This window comes from Micromys minutus (genome assembly GCF_963924665.1).
Source record: "Micromys minutus genome assembly, chromosome: 1".
NCBI lineage: Eukaryota > Metazoa > Chordata > Mammalia > Rodentia > Muridae > Micromys > Micromys minutus.
In genome coordinates this window covers 54,785,332-54,802,040 of record NC_137969.1, presented here as the reverse complement: position 1 = coordinate 54,802,040, position 16,709 = coordinate 54,785,332, and the positions used below count along the sequence as shown (strand labels likewise).

Below are 16,709 nucleotides of genomic sequence, written 5' to 3'. Positions count from 1 at the left end.
ATTTTTTTTTCTTCTGAATCTTGAAACATCCAAAAAGAATTCCAGGATATAAATTTAAATTAAATGAGTTATCAGTCTTCTCTTAAACCAAAAAAACAACTCAGGGGGCATTCAGATTGTGCTACTCAAGCGTTTTCTCTAGTGTTAGAGATGACGTAGGACAGCAGTCCATATCTTTCCATGTGCAAAACTCACAGTGATCCCAAGCCCAGCATCTGCGCTCATACCTCAGAGGGACCATGGGTTGGCTGGGGCTGTGCCCCCTTCTGAAGGGTATCACCTTACCCTCTAGTTTGGCAAGAACCACTTAATAAAAGTGTGAAAGCCTGCTGCACATCATGGGCTAGTCCAAACTGACAGTGAGCCGTGTCTGAGCAAATGCGTACACACGTGGTCTCGCTGTTTTCTTCTCATCAGAATGAATCCATACCGCCTGTCTGAGGTCGCCTTGGAATACCAGTCTGAACCGTTTTCTTTTTACATCGCTTAGATTACGGATGCATGTGCTCATGTCTTCTGCCTTTAAAAATGACTAGTTATTAATAAATGATAAACTTCAAATACTGCCAGAAAAAAATGGGGGTGGGGGTGGGGAGGCCTGTGTGGAAGCAGCCAAGGTTCCCGGCCTGGGAATTATTACTCTGTACATATATATAGATAGCTGTACCATTAATAGCCCAGTCAAATAAATACTCAGAGGGGCCTTCTCTGACCTTCCTTCTCTGCAGTGCCCGTGACGCCAGAGCTTCTGTGTTGCTTCTGTGCCCACGGGTGACACCTGTTTCTTCAGTCAGCTACACATTGCTTCCAGCACGGTAAGGTACGGGAAAGGAAGGAGAGGGGTGAGAGTCAGCAGAGGTGAGAGTCCAGGGTGAGGGAGGGGGACAGGGGGGACCACAAGCCCACCAGACAGGGTCTTGTTTCTTCGTAAAATAAGGCACTGGCAGAAAATTTCTTAGGTAAAAGGCTGCGTAAGAACTTCTTGCCATTTACAAAAAGAAATGTTGTCATCCCTAAGTGGTCGGTATCTAGGCTCAGTTGGGTGAGCCCTGAAAAACCAAGGGCTGACCCCTCCAAGCTACACGACTCACAAAGCATTCCAATTCATTCAGAGGCCTTATGGCACATTAGGAGAGAGGGGAAGGAAAACAGTCTGGGCACAAAAAGGCATCAGACACTGCCAGTGCGTCACATGTCACTCAGCGGACAGCTCTCGAACCTCCTCAGAGTGCTGCCTCGGGACTCCACACTCCCTGGATGTAAGGTGACCAGATGGGTGTATCTATTTGCTTTCCCTTTGAGCTCATCATGCACAGAGTTTAAATGCTACCAGCAACAGTCACAAAGAGCCTAGAGAAGCCCTTCCCTATGGCTCCACCTCAGACTCTTCCAAGAGGGAGCTACTTCATGTTCTCAATGACAGCTATGTCTTCACCAGCACAGTGCGGTGTCAGACCGTTCAGATAGATGCTCTCAGCCTTCAGCAAGGGAGGCAGGACTTCCCTCTCACTGGTCAGGTGGTTCACCGACAGGGTCCTCCTACACGGAGTCAGTTCCTGGTTGTGGCTGCCCGCCAGCTCTGCAGAAAGCTTCCGCTTCACGGACGTGGCACGCTGGAACTTGTCATAGATCTCCACGCTCAGCCGCCTCCTTGTCTCCTTGAACTCGGCCGTGACATTGGCTGTCCACTCAGCTGCATGAGCTCTGAACTCTCCCACCTGGAGCATGGAGGCCAAGAAGAGAGAAGCCATCAACACGGGAGCTACATCTCGTGTGATTCATGTTTTATTTGAAGGATTTATGGAGAACTTGTCTATACCCTCATAGTGACTGTGATTAGAAGCCATACAGAGGCAATCCCTATACAGTTGGCTCTAAAATATTATGAACATAAAATTGAGAAATAAAATTATAAGGTCTTAACCACACGGTGTGTGTGTGTGTGTGTGTGTGTGTGTGTGTGTGTGTGTGTGTGTGTGTGTAATAGTCCCATCACAGAAATATCGAATGCAAAGTCAGATGCAATAGGGACTACATGACTTGTAATCCAAGAAGTGTAGAGGCTGAGGCAGGTGGATCAATTAGATTTCCTAGAGAACCAGCCTAAACTAGCTGAGAGCTCTGGGCCATGGAGACACCCTATCTCATTAATTAACTAATTAATAAATCAATTAATTAATGAGTTAATTAATTATTGAAAGTAGAAGCCACCTGAGAAACATCTGAGGTTGACCTCTGGCTACCACACATGGGCACACACACATACACACATACATAAAAACATTTCAAATGCTATAAAAACGAAATCTCTTAATGTGTTCCTAAATCTTTGGGGTGTACTCTATTGCTTTCATCTGCCTATGGCTTCAAGGACTTTGACATGACATGGGTCACCATAGAGGCAGCAGGACTGAGGAAGAGAATGACCTGTTAGCCTAGGTGACCCGGGTGGGACTTGGTAGGTTTACTGTCAGCTTGAGATGCAACAAAGATTTAGAGCTCAGAAACACTGTGCAACCTTTGTGTCCAACCTGGAGTTGCCACTTAGAAATTCTAGGTGCCTAAGTGAACAAGAAGATACATTATTTCTGCAGTGGGAGAGCAAAGAGAAACTAACAAGTTTGCTCAAGGTTGGCACGAGGGTCAAGGCAGTTCCTTCAATAAGTATGTGGAAGGACAGAAGCAATTTGACCTGCCTCATCCACCAACACAAGTGTCCTAACAGCCTAGCAGAGGATATGAACTTCAAAAAACCACAAGGACATGGTTCTGAGCGCATACAAACCAAAGAACCTACTCCATGACCTGAGCCACTCCCAAGCCTTTGAAAGGTAGATGTACAATTTTGTATCTTAAAATAGAAAGAGGATCAATCTTTGAGGGACTCCACAGTCCCTTTGTAAACAGAGCATGCTTTATCATAGAGAATAGTTGTTTATCAGGAGGCTTTCCTCCATTTCCCTCACCTTCCCAGAGAGTCACATGGGGCTTATGTTACCTTGCCCTCTTGCCTGTCAAGCAAATAACAGAAGTTCTGTTTTGTTTTGTCTTTAGATGTTGGCTTTTCATTACTGACATGGGAAAATTAATTGCTGGTTTCTACATTCCCATGCATTTCTGAATAAGGATGGATAATGATATTTATTATAATCTGGCACGTGTGTGTGTGTGTGTGTTCCAAGTCATTCATATATATATAGGCACAAACATAGGAACATTAAATATTCTCTGAATGTGGTAAATGACAGGTGAGTTGTTTTCAAACACAACTTTAAGAGTTCTTTAATTGCCTCCTTGAGTTGTTCAAACATCTACATTATACCCCCCCTCCAAGGTGGGGGACGGAGTGGAAAGACAGTAAGAGCTGGAGCAGAGGGTACCTATAGCACAACACTCTATATAGGGCACCCGGAAGTCAGAGCAGTTGTGACTCGGCACAAGACCTGCACATGGGTAAGCCAGCCTGAAGCCCAGCAAACAGCAGGGAGGGGCTCATAAATTCTCATCCCTTTCCCTACTTGAGGAGCAATTGATTAGAGACTGGTGGCTGCAGGTGAGTAAGGGGAGAGTCGGTGTCCATCTGGGAAGCTACCCAGTCAGTGTGCATACAAGCAGCATGAGGTGGATGCTGTGTGTGTACACCAAAGCACACATGACACTGCAAGTGAGTCACAGGGTGAACTTGGAAGAAACAGAGAATGGATTTGACCAAAACATAATATATGCACAAACAAGTATGAAATAAAATATGTTTTAGAAAAGAAGCAATCATTTTTTATCTTGGTCTGCACCTGGCGGGGGTGAGGTGGGGACCCCAAACTAGAAAGGTGAGAACTGTGTGGCACATGCAGTTGAGATCAAACCTATGGTTACCTCTGGGGCAGCAAGCAAAGAGGCACTCAAAGGACAGCAGCTGACCCTGCAGGTGGGCATGGCCACATGGTTCCCTCTCAGCTAAGAGCAGTTGACTACGTCTAACCTTGGTCTGGAGAAAGGGAGCTGCTGTGTTTTCGTCAGCTTCATAGAAGCTACAGTCAGTCATCTGAGAAGAAATCTCAGTTGAGGAAATGCCTCATCAGGTTGGTCTATAGGCAAGGCTGTGGGGCATTCTCTTGACTAATGATTGATGTGGAAGGGTTCAGCCCACTGTGGGTGGTGCCATTCCTAGGCAAGTGGTCCTGGCTACTGGAAGAAAGCAGGCTGAGTAAGAAATTCAGTAAGCAGTATTTCTCCATAGTCTCTGCTTTCATTCCTGTCTTGAGGTTCTTGCTTTTGATTCCTTTCACAGTGGACTGACTAAAAGGTATAAAATGAGTAAATTGCCCCCGCCCCAAATTGCATTTGATCTTGGTATTTATCACAGCAATAAAAGCAAATGAGTACAGGAATACCCTTGGGCTAGCAGAGCAGAGGGAGTGTATGCTGGCGATACATTCAACTGCTCAGATTTGGTTCCCTATGAATCTCAGTGATAAATCACCGTCCACTGGGTTGGTTCATGCTGGGCTTTTATTTCTTAACCAGGTGTCTTCCTGCCCAGAGTAAACTGTTCGTGAAATCACAGCTCACATTGTCTTCATGCCCTGAGAGCCTTCTGTCTGACCGAGTGAAGGGCCTGGTGTGATACACAAACACCACCCTGAGGGTGTGAAATAGCACACTTTCTTTGCAACTTCAGCTTAATATAAAAGATAAATTACAGCTTAAAAATTAAATATCCCCTTTAGTAAGGTCTTGAGTAAAATAACTTCCATTTTCCATTTTCTAACCTCTCAATGATCACAGTTAGCTTTATAGCCAACAACCCCAACAGACGTTTAAAAAATAATGTTTGCAACAAGGTATTAGCACACATCCTCTTTTTGGTCTGGAACTCAGTGTCTCCGTAAGCTTTACAAGTATTAGGTTGATTGCGAGCACGCCCCTCAGCTGGGCCTGGTGTAAAATTTGAATTTTATTCTAAAATGAGGATTATTACTTATTCTACATGATTGTCCTGCTGATGATTTTCTGGAGGAATTCACCTGATCTGTTTCATAATTCACAATTATCCAAGAACAGCAAGGGTTACTCTACTCCCTTATGAGCTTTTCCTACTGGGAAGTTTAATCTACTAAACTAAGCAAATGAAACCATATTCTCTGTCTAAATGAGAAACGAAAGAATCAGATATGACATGCCCCAAAAGGTTGCCACTCTTCTTAAGACTCATTTACCCTTCCTTTGGTAATATTCTCTCCCTCCCTCCCTCCCTCCCTCCCTCCCTCCCTCCCTCCCTCTCTCTCTCTCTCTCTCTCTCTCTCTCTCTCTCTCTCTCTCTCTCTCATCCTACAAAAAGAATTTTTACTGTAAAAGCTATACTTTGCTTATCAAAAGTCAATGTTAATCTTTCCCTTGGTTAATTTCCAGTTGTCTCTAGCTAGAAATAAGCAGTATGCCCTCCACACCAAGTACCAAGTATGTAACAGATATTCAATATCTGTTGGGTAAATGAACACATCACTATAAAGCACACCTCCTCAATCTGACATACCGGTAATGGTAATAAAAATTAATGTCACAAAGCTCACATGCTGATGTTTTCCCTCTCCCTGTATTGGCTAATCTTATTTTCTTCCTTTTCCATGTTTTATAAGGGAAAAAAGTGCCCAGTAAACGAATTGTTTTGCAAATGTCTGCATTCAGTCTGGACCTCTTTCCATAGAGCCCATTTTCCCCTCCTAGTTTGTTAGTGGCCTAGCATTCCTCAGCATGCTGGGTGCCTCAAGCCTTCCATGTGCCATGTCCCCCTTAGACTCATGATTTTGAAGACTTGGTCCTCAGATGGTAGCAATGTTTGCAAAGGTCATGGGTGCTTAAGAGATGGAGCTGGGGTGGGACTTAAGCCATCACATCCTGGCTTTACTTCCTGTCAGTTCTCTGCTTCCTGGCTGTCAGTGCAAAATGACCAGGTAGCTGGTACCCTGCTGTCATGCCCGCCCTGTCATGATATGGACCCTGCTTGAACTGTGACCCCTCAAGTAAAACTACCCTCTCCTCCCCTTTCCTCTTCTCCTCTCTTTCCTTCCCCTTTTCTTCCTCCCCTACTCTCCTTCCCCTCCCTTCCTCTTACCTCTTCTCCCTCCTTCCCTCTTTTCCCTCTCCTTCCCTTCCCCTCTTCTCCCCTTCCCCTCCCTCCTCTTCTCTCCCCTTTCTTCACTTTCCTTAGCCTTCCTTTCTCTGCCTCCCACCCTCCTTCCTTCCTCAGTTGCTTTTTTGGCTGTCACATCTCAGAAAGCACAGCAAGCAGTGAAGTAAGGGACAGATAGGCTGGATCTAGGAAGTGTTTCTTGTCTGAGTGCTGTTAGAAGTGGCACGTCGTCAGCCCTCCTGACCCACATCTTTGCTAACATTCCCTGGTTCTCACTGCAGCTGGAATCAGAGACAAACTACCTTTGACTTCTGTAGACATGAGGTTTTCTTCTTCCTTCCTTCCTTCCTTTTTTCCTTCCTTCGTTCCTTCGTTCCTTCCTTCCTTCCTTCCTTCCTTCCTTCCTTCCTTCCTTTCTTTCTTTCTTTCTTGCATACCCATACACAAACTCTGACTTTCCACATCAGAAAGAGGACCTGGTTCTTGGCACCCCACCCCAACCCTAGACAGTTAGATATCTCAACTCTGTCTTCAGTGCAGCTTGAGTATGAAGGGTCCTAAAGGTCTGGAGAAAGCAGAAAACTTTCCTAGGACTTCACCTAAATTTTCTCAAAGAAGCAAATTATACAAAGTCACCAAGGCTTCACGGGCTGCCCATGACAGAGAACCCTCTGCAAAGCCAGAGTTTTGCAGCCATCAGGAAAATGGCAATGGCCGAAAGGCTTTGGTTTGTCTGAGTTCTGGGCTGCTTGCCCCATCTTTGGTTGTATTTGACCTCTGGCATGGGAGGTTCTCTCTTTCCACTCTGCAGAACGTGATTTTCCTAATTTGTATAGAATCCCCAATGGTGGACAAACAACCTATGGAAGGCACCACAGTTTAAGTCCTAACAGTCAGAGATGAACGGGAAATGGGAAAATGACTCAGTGTATGATCATTGCCTGTAAGCCCATAGGCAGCCCTTAGCCTCCACTTGTGAACATCAGATTCAGTAGTATAAAACAAGAGAGATCAGCTGCCACAGAAGCAAAGACACGAGAGACAGGTGTGCACACCTGTGAGTGTGTTCGTAAAACTCAAACAACTCTGTGGTTGGTAAATAGAACTAGGCTGGTGTTGATATGATGCCCAAGAATACCTTCATGACCTATTAATTCTAAGACTATAAACCAATCCTGAGAAATACAAAGATTTACACTAAATGGAAGCCCACCGTACGGCTGGTGATGTTCTGAGCATGGCTTGAATCCCCTACAGGAAGTAATGTATCAACTCATAATGATATACCCCCGGGCTGCTCATAGCTTGTGTTCTCTCTTAATTGTGTCTGTTTTCACTGCATCATCTTGAAGACACTTAGGGAACATAGCTGCTAAGCCTCGTGTTCAAAATATGGAGAGAACAAAAAACAAGTCCCTCAAAAACTAAGTCAAGGCATGCACATAAAAAAAGTATCCCTATTCTATAAGAAAAAGATTAATTTGTTCCCACTTCCTAAAGGGAAAAAAATAAACAGCAACTTTATACAATCCTCACAACACATTCATTAAACATCGAATAACACAGCGCCCTCAAGAGCAGAATCAGTTGAACACTGATTAAATCATATGTTCAAGAAGTAAATATGCTGTATTAAAGAAATTCTTAAAAAGACATTTTGTAGTTAGAAGATGGCTCAGCAGCTAAGAGCACTTGTTGCCCCTGAAGACGAACCAGGTTTCACTCTCCATTCCAGCATGGTTGCTCCCAACTGTTTATGAATCCAGTTCCAGGAGATCTGAGGGCCTCTTCTGACCTCTCTGAACATTATACTCATGTGGTGTACATGCAAGGAGGAAAAACACCCATACACATAGAATAAAGTCTTTTAAAAAAAATTTCAAGACATCAAAATTTAATGTTCCCTAGAACATCAACTATATAAGTAAACTTTTGTCTGAAATGTTGAACCTATAGTCTTCTAGAAAATTACAATGAATCCTCATGTGTTAAATTGCTTTTATTTTGTTGGATTTTACTTTAAAAGAAAAACAATCTTATAGCAGCTTAAATCAGTGATTCTCAACCTTCCCAATGCTGTGACCCTTTAACACAGTTCCTCATGTTGTGGTGACTACAAATCATAAAATTATTTTTGTTGCTACTTCATGACTATAATGTTACTGCTATGATTCATAATATAAATATCTGATATGTGACCTCAGTGAGAGGGTCGTTCTATCCCTCAAAGGGGTCACAACCCACAGATTGAGAATGCTGGCTTAAATGGCACTTCCTCCCCCTCATAGCAATGCACATTGTGTAATGACCAAGCTGACCGCACACAGTGGTCCTGAATGGTTACCATGGATTTTCTCAGCATGGGCATTCCTGTAAAGCCTTCTCCTGGATCCCACATGTTTTGAGCATTTCTCTAACTCTCACAGTATCTAACTGACAACAGCAGAGGCAGTAAGTGGGTTGCACATGGCCCCTTCCTTGAAGACCGTGGGATAACTTACCTCCGCCACTAAACCATTCCCCTGTCCTAAACTGATCCCCACAGTTGTAAAAGTCATCGCTGCTGCATGGTCTACTGAAGCCTCTGTTCTCCACTGTCATGGCTGTGTGCTGTTAAGGTTGCTGCTCCCCTTTCTACTCTGTGCTCCTTTCAGTTTATACCCCCCTCATGCCCCCCTCCCTCTCCACCTCTCCCTCCCTCCCTCCCTCCTTCTCCCTCTCTCTCCCTCTCTCTCCCTCTCTCTCCCTACCTCCCTCCCTCCCTCTCTCTCTCTCTCTCCCTCTCTCTCTCTCTCTCTCTCTCTCTCCCTCTTTCTCTCTCTCTCTCTCTCTCTCTCTCTCTCTCTCTCTCTCTCTCTGCAACCCCACCCCTGTCCCCAGGTGTCTTTGTCAATGATCTTAATGATCATACTTCCTGATGCCTCTTTCATTCATATCTCTAGGTCAGGTCACCCCCGAACCCACAGTATCTTACTGACTGCTCTGAGGGCATCTTGCTCAGATGACCCAAAGGCACCACAAGCTCCAGGTCTCCCTGAGGACACCACTGAACTTCTCAAGCCTGGCATGTGAGGTTCCACACCATCATTGCCCCTACAGCCACTGGGCTGCCCAAGTCAAACATCATAATTGCCCATCTTCCTGTCACCCGGTGTCACATCTAAATGCCTGCTGTTTCTGCAGAGCCACCCTTCCCTCTCAGCTCCTTCCCAGCCATCCACCCCACTGTGCTGTCTCACCCAAGCCACTCAGAATCTCCTAGCATCCCCTTCTTCCTCAAACACAGCCTCCAAGGAGCAACCATGACCTTCTGTGCTTTTCCAACACTTCCAAGGATCTCATGCAACCTGGGGCTTGCCTGTTCTTCCAGACTCAAGTGCAAACAGCCACTGTCTCCGCCTCTGCCTGCAGGAGCTCTCTGTATAGTTCTTTCAGCTCCCTGAGCAGGCTACACTTGCTTGCCAATTTCTCAGTTCAGACAATACTGTTTCCCCACTCCTCTGGGATAGTTTCTGCTTGCAGGGAACTGAACATCCTCACCAAGCCATTTCCCCTAGAATACATTTTGATCACGTTTGTTCCTGGGCCATTCCGTACATTCTGTCCTTGATTCACAATGCTCTCCATCAGACTTGTTACAACCGTTGGTTTAATTTGCTTATCTGGCTTCACAACAGGAGACAGGTTTTGACTGCTGGGTCCTGTTGGGCATTTCCAGCTCTGGAAAGAGTGTATTCATTGAGAATGTAGCCAGTGTCAGCCGGAAAAATCAGGTGACTGTCTGGCAAACCAGTCTTCAGAGTCTTTATACATAAGCAGGTCGAAGGGTATCTGTTTCCTCATCTGATAAGACATCTTTTTCCTCTTAACAGGGAGAGGCAGCTTGGGAGAAGCATTTATGCCTCTCCTGGTCTGCATAGTTAAGGCTCAGCATGTTTCCTATAACCTAGCTTCTAAGTTTCTAGACTCTGGAATTCCAGATCTGCATAGACTCCCCTCACCATGCCCCTTCTTGCTCCCTCTTCAGCTTACCTGTCCCCTCTCCATTTTCATAGCTCTGACTGCCCTGCATGGCCATACCTTGTAAGCAATCCCAGACTCTGGCCTTCCTCATTTGTGCTGGCTAGCAATGGGCCTGCCTGAGCTTTTCCAGAGAGGGAAAAGCCATTCTGAGTGTGGATGAAACCATCCTATCATGGGAGAGGCTTGGGGACAGACTAAATACAAGCTAAAAGGACAAAGCCAGAAGGGCTCCAGCTCACATCTCTCTGTGCCTCCTGATTGTGAGAGCAATGTGACCCCACACAACTGTGTCTTCTCCCCACCACACTGAGATCAAAGAAATATCTGTCCCTCCTTCAGTTGTCTCCTCTCAGGCATTTTGTCCCATCAGTGGGGAGAGTGACCCACATATTGTCCTCATGAGATATATCTCTTTAGAAAACCAAACATCTTCCCTTGCTCTCTGGCAGCTGGAGACCTTTGCTTAGACTCCAAGGCCTTTGGGACAGCAAAGCAGCATGCCTGTAGAGTCCTGGGCTGCTTGCCTCTGCAGCAGTGGTCCAGAGCCTATGACTTCCGGTTCTTGGTGTTGTTATCCCAAACAGCATCAGGAAGGCCCTTAGAACTGCAGTGATGTCCATAAAAACAGGCACTTGCAATAGTTTTATCATTTGGGGATAACTTTCCTAAACCGTCTGACTTATGGACCACACGGAGAAGGACAACCCTAAGGCTATTTTGGATGTTTCCAATTTAGAAATCTTATAGGAAGACTGCCAGTGTTCACGTGAGTATTTATCACTCCCCTGGCTTTCATCACAGATGAGGTAGACTCTGTGAGAGCCGAATGTGCAGCCTTCTGTCTCCCCACACACTCTATAAAGCAACATCTATGTTCGTGCTTCGGAAAACAGTAACCCAGAGAAATGAACTCATTTCCCACCTTGATGGGAATGTGCCAGAAACACGCACATCTCTGAACTAGTGAGAAGCTGCTGACTGCTGCTGCCTGCTGCCTGATACAGGCATCCCCTGTGGGGACACCAGGCCCTCCATCCTGAGGTTGATAGTTGCATTCTGAGTCAGTGTAGATTAGCACAGCCCAAAGACAAGGCAACCTAGAAACCCGGGGTCCTAGTCATTTTCTCAGTGCAATCAAAGCATCAGAACCACTTTTAACAGGTTAAAAATATTCATATTCCATGACAAAAGGCCAGTAATTTACAGAAACGTATTCTGATCAAGAGTTTCTGGCAAAGAGAAAAAAAAAAAAAAACAACTAAATGTTGGCTAAACATTGAACACAGTAGCAATAAAACCTGTAAGACACCACTGTGTTTTGAGAGGCCTGTGGCCTATAGGGGCTATTTTTCTACTACCGCAATGGGGTAAAACATTAAGTAAAACTGTTTCATAACTAATTATTATTACAGACAATAATGAATGCATATAAGCAAAAGTACCAAACATATACAACATGGTAACTGAACTCCAACCTTTGGGCACACATCAATACACTAAGTGTTGGGATTTATGTTGCTCTCTGGAAGGTGTAAAAATTTTGGAGTAGTGTTGTGTTCTTTTCAATCATCCCTTGGTGACAGTATCTGTCAGATAAAATATACCCAGAGCCAGCTTTGAACAAACCCAGGAAGCAGGGTCCTGGGATGCTTTTCCTCTGCTCAGTACAACCTAAATTTCAGAGGTAGATGTAGTAGTCCCTAGGAAGCTCTTCATCCCATCCTGGAGATCAATGCACAAAACCATGGCATGGCGGAATCCTTAATTTTTAATGTTATAAAGCAAATAAAAAATAACTGGATCTGTTTGAGTCCAGATTTCTGAAGTGAAACTCAGTTACGTTTTCTAACATTTATTACTCCGTGCAGGGAAAAGATTCCTTGGCCAGAATTTTGTGGCTGTCTAAATAAGTCCACTCCCCCAAGCCTCATCTCTCCCCAAACAGTCTTTACTGGAAGGCAAGGAGCCCAACACGGTTTCAGGGAACTTTCTAGCCTTGGAAATGATTTCAAATCAAACTTTTGAAAAGTGTGATCATTTTAAGTGCTCGTATAAAGAGATTATTTTATTCTAAGCAACTCTACCAAGGGCCAGCTACACAGTCCTCAAGAACAGAATAGGTGTCTGAGAATCCCTCTTTGAGAGGTAGAAAGTTGAGTCTGTTTCTGTGAGGTGGTGGAGGCTCTGACATAGACACACCCATCATTTTTGGTTAAAGAACCACTTCTAGGGTAAATTTGATGAAAAAATACCTTCCCTACAAAACAATAGACATGGTCTTCTGACCAGCACAGCCTACCAGCATTGTACTGTTGGACCTCAGCCCAGGTGGCAGTCGCATAAACTCTCCAGTATTAAATAGTGCTGTCTCATGAATCCTGTTTTTAACACAATTTAGCAACAGTCACCAAAAAACTAGTCATCACTCCATTTTAGCCCTGCTGTCTAGTTCTTCTATACTAACTTGGGAAATCATCAAGTTTAGAGCAGTTTCCAAAAAAACTGCATATCTAACAATATAGCAAACAACTGGTTCTGAGCCAACTTCACATTATATTAACAGGGGGTTCTTCATTATGTCCACTCAGCCACAGAACATTCCAAAACTTTGTCCACCCCCCCAACCATGTCACCACAACCGTTGTGCTTTCCCCACAGAGTTCTTTGTTCCAGCCATGTACCACGCTTCCCCAACCATCTGCCACCTTTTAGATTCTACCATCTTTTGGATTCCATAAAGAGGGAAATCCAAATTTGGCCATGTTCTAAACTGGCCCGCTCCTAAAGATGAGCCTTCCCCTGTCCAAGGCCATACCCCCCCCCCCATCCTGCCTTCTCACCTCTTCTTCCTCCCTCCCATTTTTTTCTTTTTCTTCCAGTCTTCTGCCCCCACCCCTGGCATCTTTTTCATATGCAGTCTACCCTGCCTTATCTAAATTTTATCCAAATTGGTTTTGCTTCTGCTTCTTGAATGATGTTTTTAGTAGCAACCAGCACATCAGGTCAGACAGTCCCTCTCCCAGCTTCTCCCTGTAATTCTGAAGTCTGTTCAGTTGCCAGCACCTATTTTAAATTCTGGGCAATCCTTACAGGCATTAGGCCTGTTCCGGTGACTTTAGCCCTTGTTGTTAGTACAGATGTGACAACACAGAACCTCTGCTCTTTGGAAAGTTAGGACTTGGTAAGGAACATGAAGGAAACTTTATTCATTATCATTAGTGAGTTCACCTGGCCTTCCAAGCATTCTTCCTGTTCCTTTAGATGGTGAGATCATTAAAGTAATGTACTTTTCTCGGCACTCAGCTGTTCACAGACCTTAATGCATCTAGGAAAGTTAAGTATTAAAAGCAGCCAGCTGGGTTGAAAACATCCCTCTGGTTCAGGGTGTAAAAATAATCGGAAGGCTGCTTCACTTTCCTTTTCCAGAGGCTGCCAAGATGTAATTCCTAACAATTAGCTTTATTCAGTGTCTGAAGTATTGACGTTTCATTTTATTGCTGAACAGCACTGTTAAAAAAAAAAAAAAAAAAAGAGCAATTTAAACTGTCTCTTTACCAACTAGGTTGAAAAAGTCCTCCTTAACCTGCAAGGATTCTTAAGTGTCACGTTCTCCTGTATGCAGACCTTCCCCCACTGGTTCAGGAGAGTTTATGTAATACTCAAAGTATCCTTAACCTAAACTACCCTTTATAGCTGGTAATTCTTGAACGTCCTAGCAGCAAACATACGAACAGGGTGAATAAGGATTAAGAACGATAGCGTGTGTTCTTAATACTGAATACCTTCGAAATTCTCCCAGATGCTCTCGAATTGGGGTTTCTGTAGCAGCCTGTTTTGGGGATCCTGTCACATTTATATACCGTCTTACCACACTGTACAAATTTGGATATAGAAACACATAAAACAGCAGAAATCAACTGCGTACTATTTATGAAAGTCTACGTAGTTGCAGGATGGCGTTATAAAAATTAGTTGTTTAACGGCGAGTCAATGCTGACCGCATGCCAGCGACATGGTGGGCTGGTGGGAGGGGTGATGAGAAGGTCAGGGGCAGGCTCCCCTCAGTGTGCTTAAGGGCCTGTAGAAAAGGTCAAGTCAATTGTAATGACCCAGTGGGGAGTTGATTCAAACATATTGGCATTCATCCTAAAATAAATCCACTCAATGTAAATGAAATTGAAAATAAAGCCATCTCAAGATACATTAAGAAAACCTAGACTTAATAAGTTTTTCTCTGCTCCATAAAGAGTGTTTTATGTTCACCATGAGGATTTGAAAGCAATCCACTAGACATATTTTTCTTCCTTTCCTCTTCTTCCCTTCCTACATAGCGTGGCTCACATAGTGAAAGAGACTTGGGTAAATGTCATTGTCCTGGGTTTGGAGAGGTTCCTTCAGCTCCAGTGCATGAGGGGAGCATCTACCCAAGAGGCTGCCCAGCGCTGGGTTTCAGTCTGAGCTAGCAGAGGAGGGCAATCACAGAAGGAGCCAGCAGAAAGGACTGGGGATGAAGCATCTCGTGGCACCTGTGAGGAGGTGACACCAAGGACCATTCAAAGCGGGCTGCATAGAAATAGGCTGATGCAGTCAGAAGCCGAGAGTGACAAGAATTGGGTACTTTACCCTAGACCAGAAACAAGACAAGATACTAAGAGGCACATGCTGACTATTAGTCTTACGTCATACGTTTGACATAAGCTAAAGCCATCTGGGAAAATGGCTTTAGAAATGCCTCCATAATATCCGGCTGGGGGCAGCCTGTAGGAATTTTCTTAATTGGTGATTGATTGGGGGTGGGTCCAGCCCACTGTGGGTGGTGTCACACCTGGGCTGGTGATCCTGGGCTCTCTAAGAAAGCAGACTAATCAAACCATGAGGAGCAAGCAGCACTCCTCCATGGCCTCTGCATCAGCTCCTGCCTCCAGGTTCCGGCCCTGCTTGACTTCCTTCCCTCACTTCCTTTGATGAAGAATTGTGCTATGGAATTGGAAGCTGAATGTATCCTTTGCTCCCCAAGTTGCTTTGGTCATAGCATTTCATCACAGTAATGGTCACCCCAGTCAAGGTGAAGACGCAGTAAGAATCTCTTGTATTAGATTGGGATTGGAGGTATTAATATCAACCCATGGCTTCTGAGAGGGACAAGACACATGACATAACAGACAGATGATTGGTAAATAAGTAGGTAGGCAGGTATATGATGGATAAATGGTTGATAGATATATGGATGATCAAAAACACATATAAGGAAGTACTATGTATCCACATGTAAAAATATCCTCTACCTTTGTCTACAGAGAATGCCTGAGCAGTGCCTGGCTAGCTCACAGCAGGGCACAAGACTCTCAGAGAGGAGAAGGGAGCAGCTACACTCCCCTTGGCCAGCAATGCCGAAGTCTCTGTCTCTAAATGTCCTGCCTCCTTTGCAGGAGGTTAAAGCACAGTGTTTGGAGAAAGGCATGGTTCCAGCGCTGAGCAGAGACTCCATGTCAGGAGACAAAAGAGCGGGAGGTAGGGGTCATCGGCAAAGCCTCAGCGACTTGAGCGCTATCACAAATGGTGACAGTGACACACAAGCAGTGTGTACTGCATGGATCCTTTAATGGGAGGAATAACTTATGTATCTGTACTAGTAGAACAACAAAAAATGGTCACTTATGGTGGTATACAGCTTTCCTGTAACTGCAGCTCCAAGAAATCCAATACCCTTCTGGCTTCTGGATGTATCTGTGTGCATGCAAACAGAAGCAAACACACACACACACACACACACACACACACACACACACACACACAATGCTAATACACAAATTGGTAATTTGATAACCTCCACACGATATTTGTTATCATTTGAACAAGGAAAAGAATAATTTCCGTGAAGAAGTCCAGCAGACAGCGATTTACGTAATTGAGCAAACTGAGCATCAGGGCTTCTGAGAGAAGTAGCAGAGAGAGTCCTCGATGTTAGTCACACCAGGGGTCTAGGGCTCTCTACTGAGATACCTGTGTTTTATTGGCATTCCCAAGGCAGTCCCTAGATGACACAGAGAATCACCACTGTGTTACATTTCTCACTGTCACCATGGCCTTTGCAACTATCCAAGCAAAAGGAAGAACATTAGAATTTTACTGAAGATTCTTATGGATAGAGGTGTTTTCAAGATAAGATTCTAGGGTCTCAAAAGCAAGAAAAAAAGTTAAGATTACTATTCAGAAGGACGGCTGCTCACACACAAGACAGTAGAAGAAAATGTTTCTGTCATTCTATCCATTCCTTCCCTTGATCCATGGAGAGAGACAGAGTTACTTTCTGTATAAGAGCAAGTGTGTGTGTGTGTGTGTGTGTGTGTGTGTGTGTGTGTGTGTGTATGTATGTGTGTCTCTCTCTGTGTGTGTATGTGTTGTAAAATGTGTTCAATATGATTGTGTTTATGTACCTGCAGGTGCACAGGTATATGTGTGGTGTGTGTGGTGTGTATTTATGTTTCTGTATGTGTGTCTCTGTGTTGTTTATCTGTGTATCTCTCTCTCTCTCTCTCTCTCTCTCTCTCTCTCT

The 16,709-nt window shown here is 44.5% G+C and overlaps 1 protein-coding gene across 3 annotated transcripts in view; it reads right to left on the bottom strand.

The window, feature by feature from the left end:
• Positions 1 to 1,400: 1,400 nt before the first annotated feature.
• Positions 1,401 to 16,709, bottom strand: part of KCNK2 (potassium two pore domain channel subfamily K member 2) — a gene marked incomplete at both ends in the record, with an annotated part of 184,018 nt that continues 168,709 nt past the window's right edge. For all 3 annotated transcript variants that reach the window (XM_080933568.1, XM_080933567.1, XM_080933569.1), the window contains one exon: positions 1,401 to 1,718. In XM_080933568.1, the coding sequence (XP_080789694.1) occupies positions 1,401 to 1,718 (318 nt within the window). The remainder of the gene's footprint in view (positions 1,719 to 16,709) is intronic.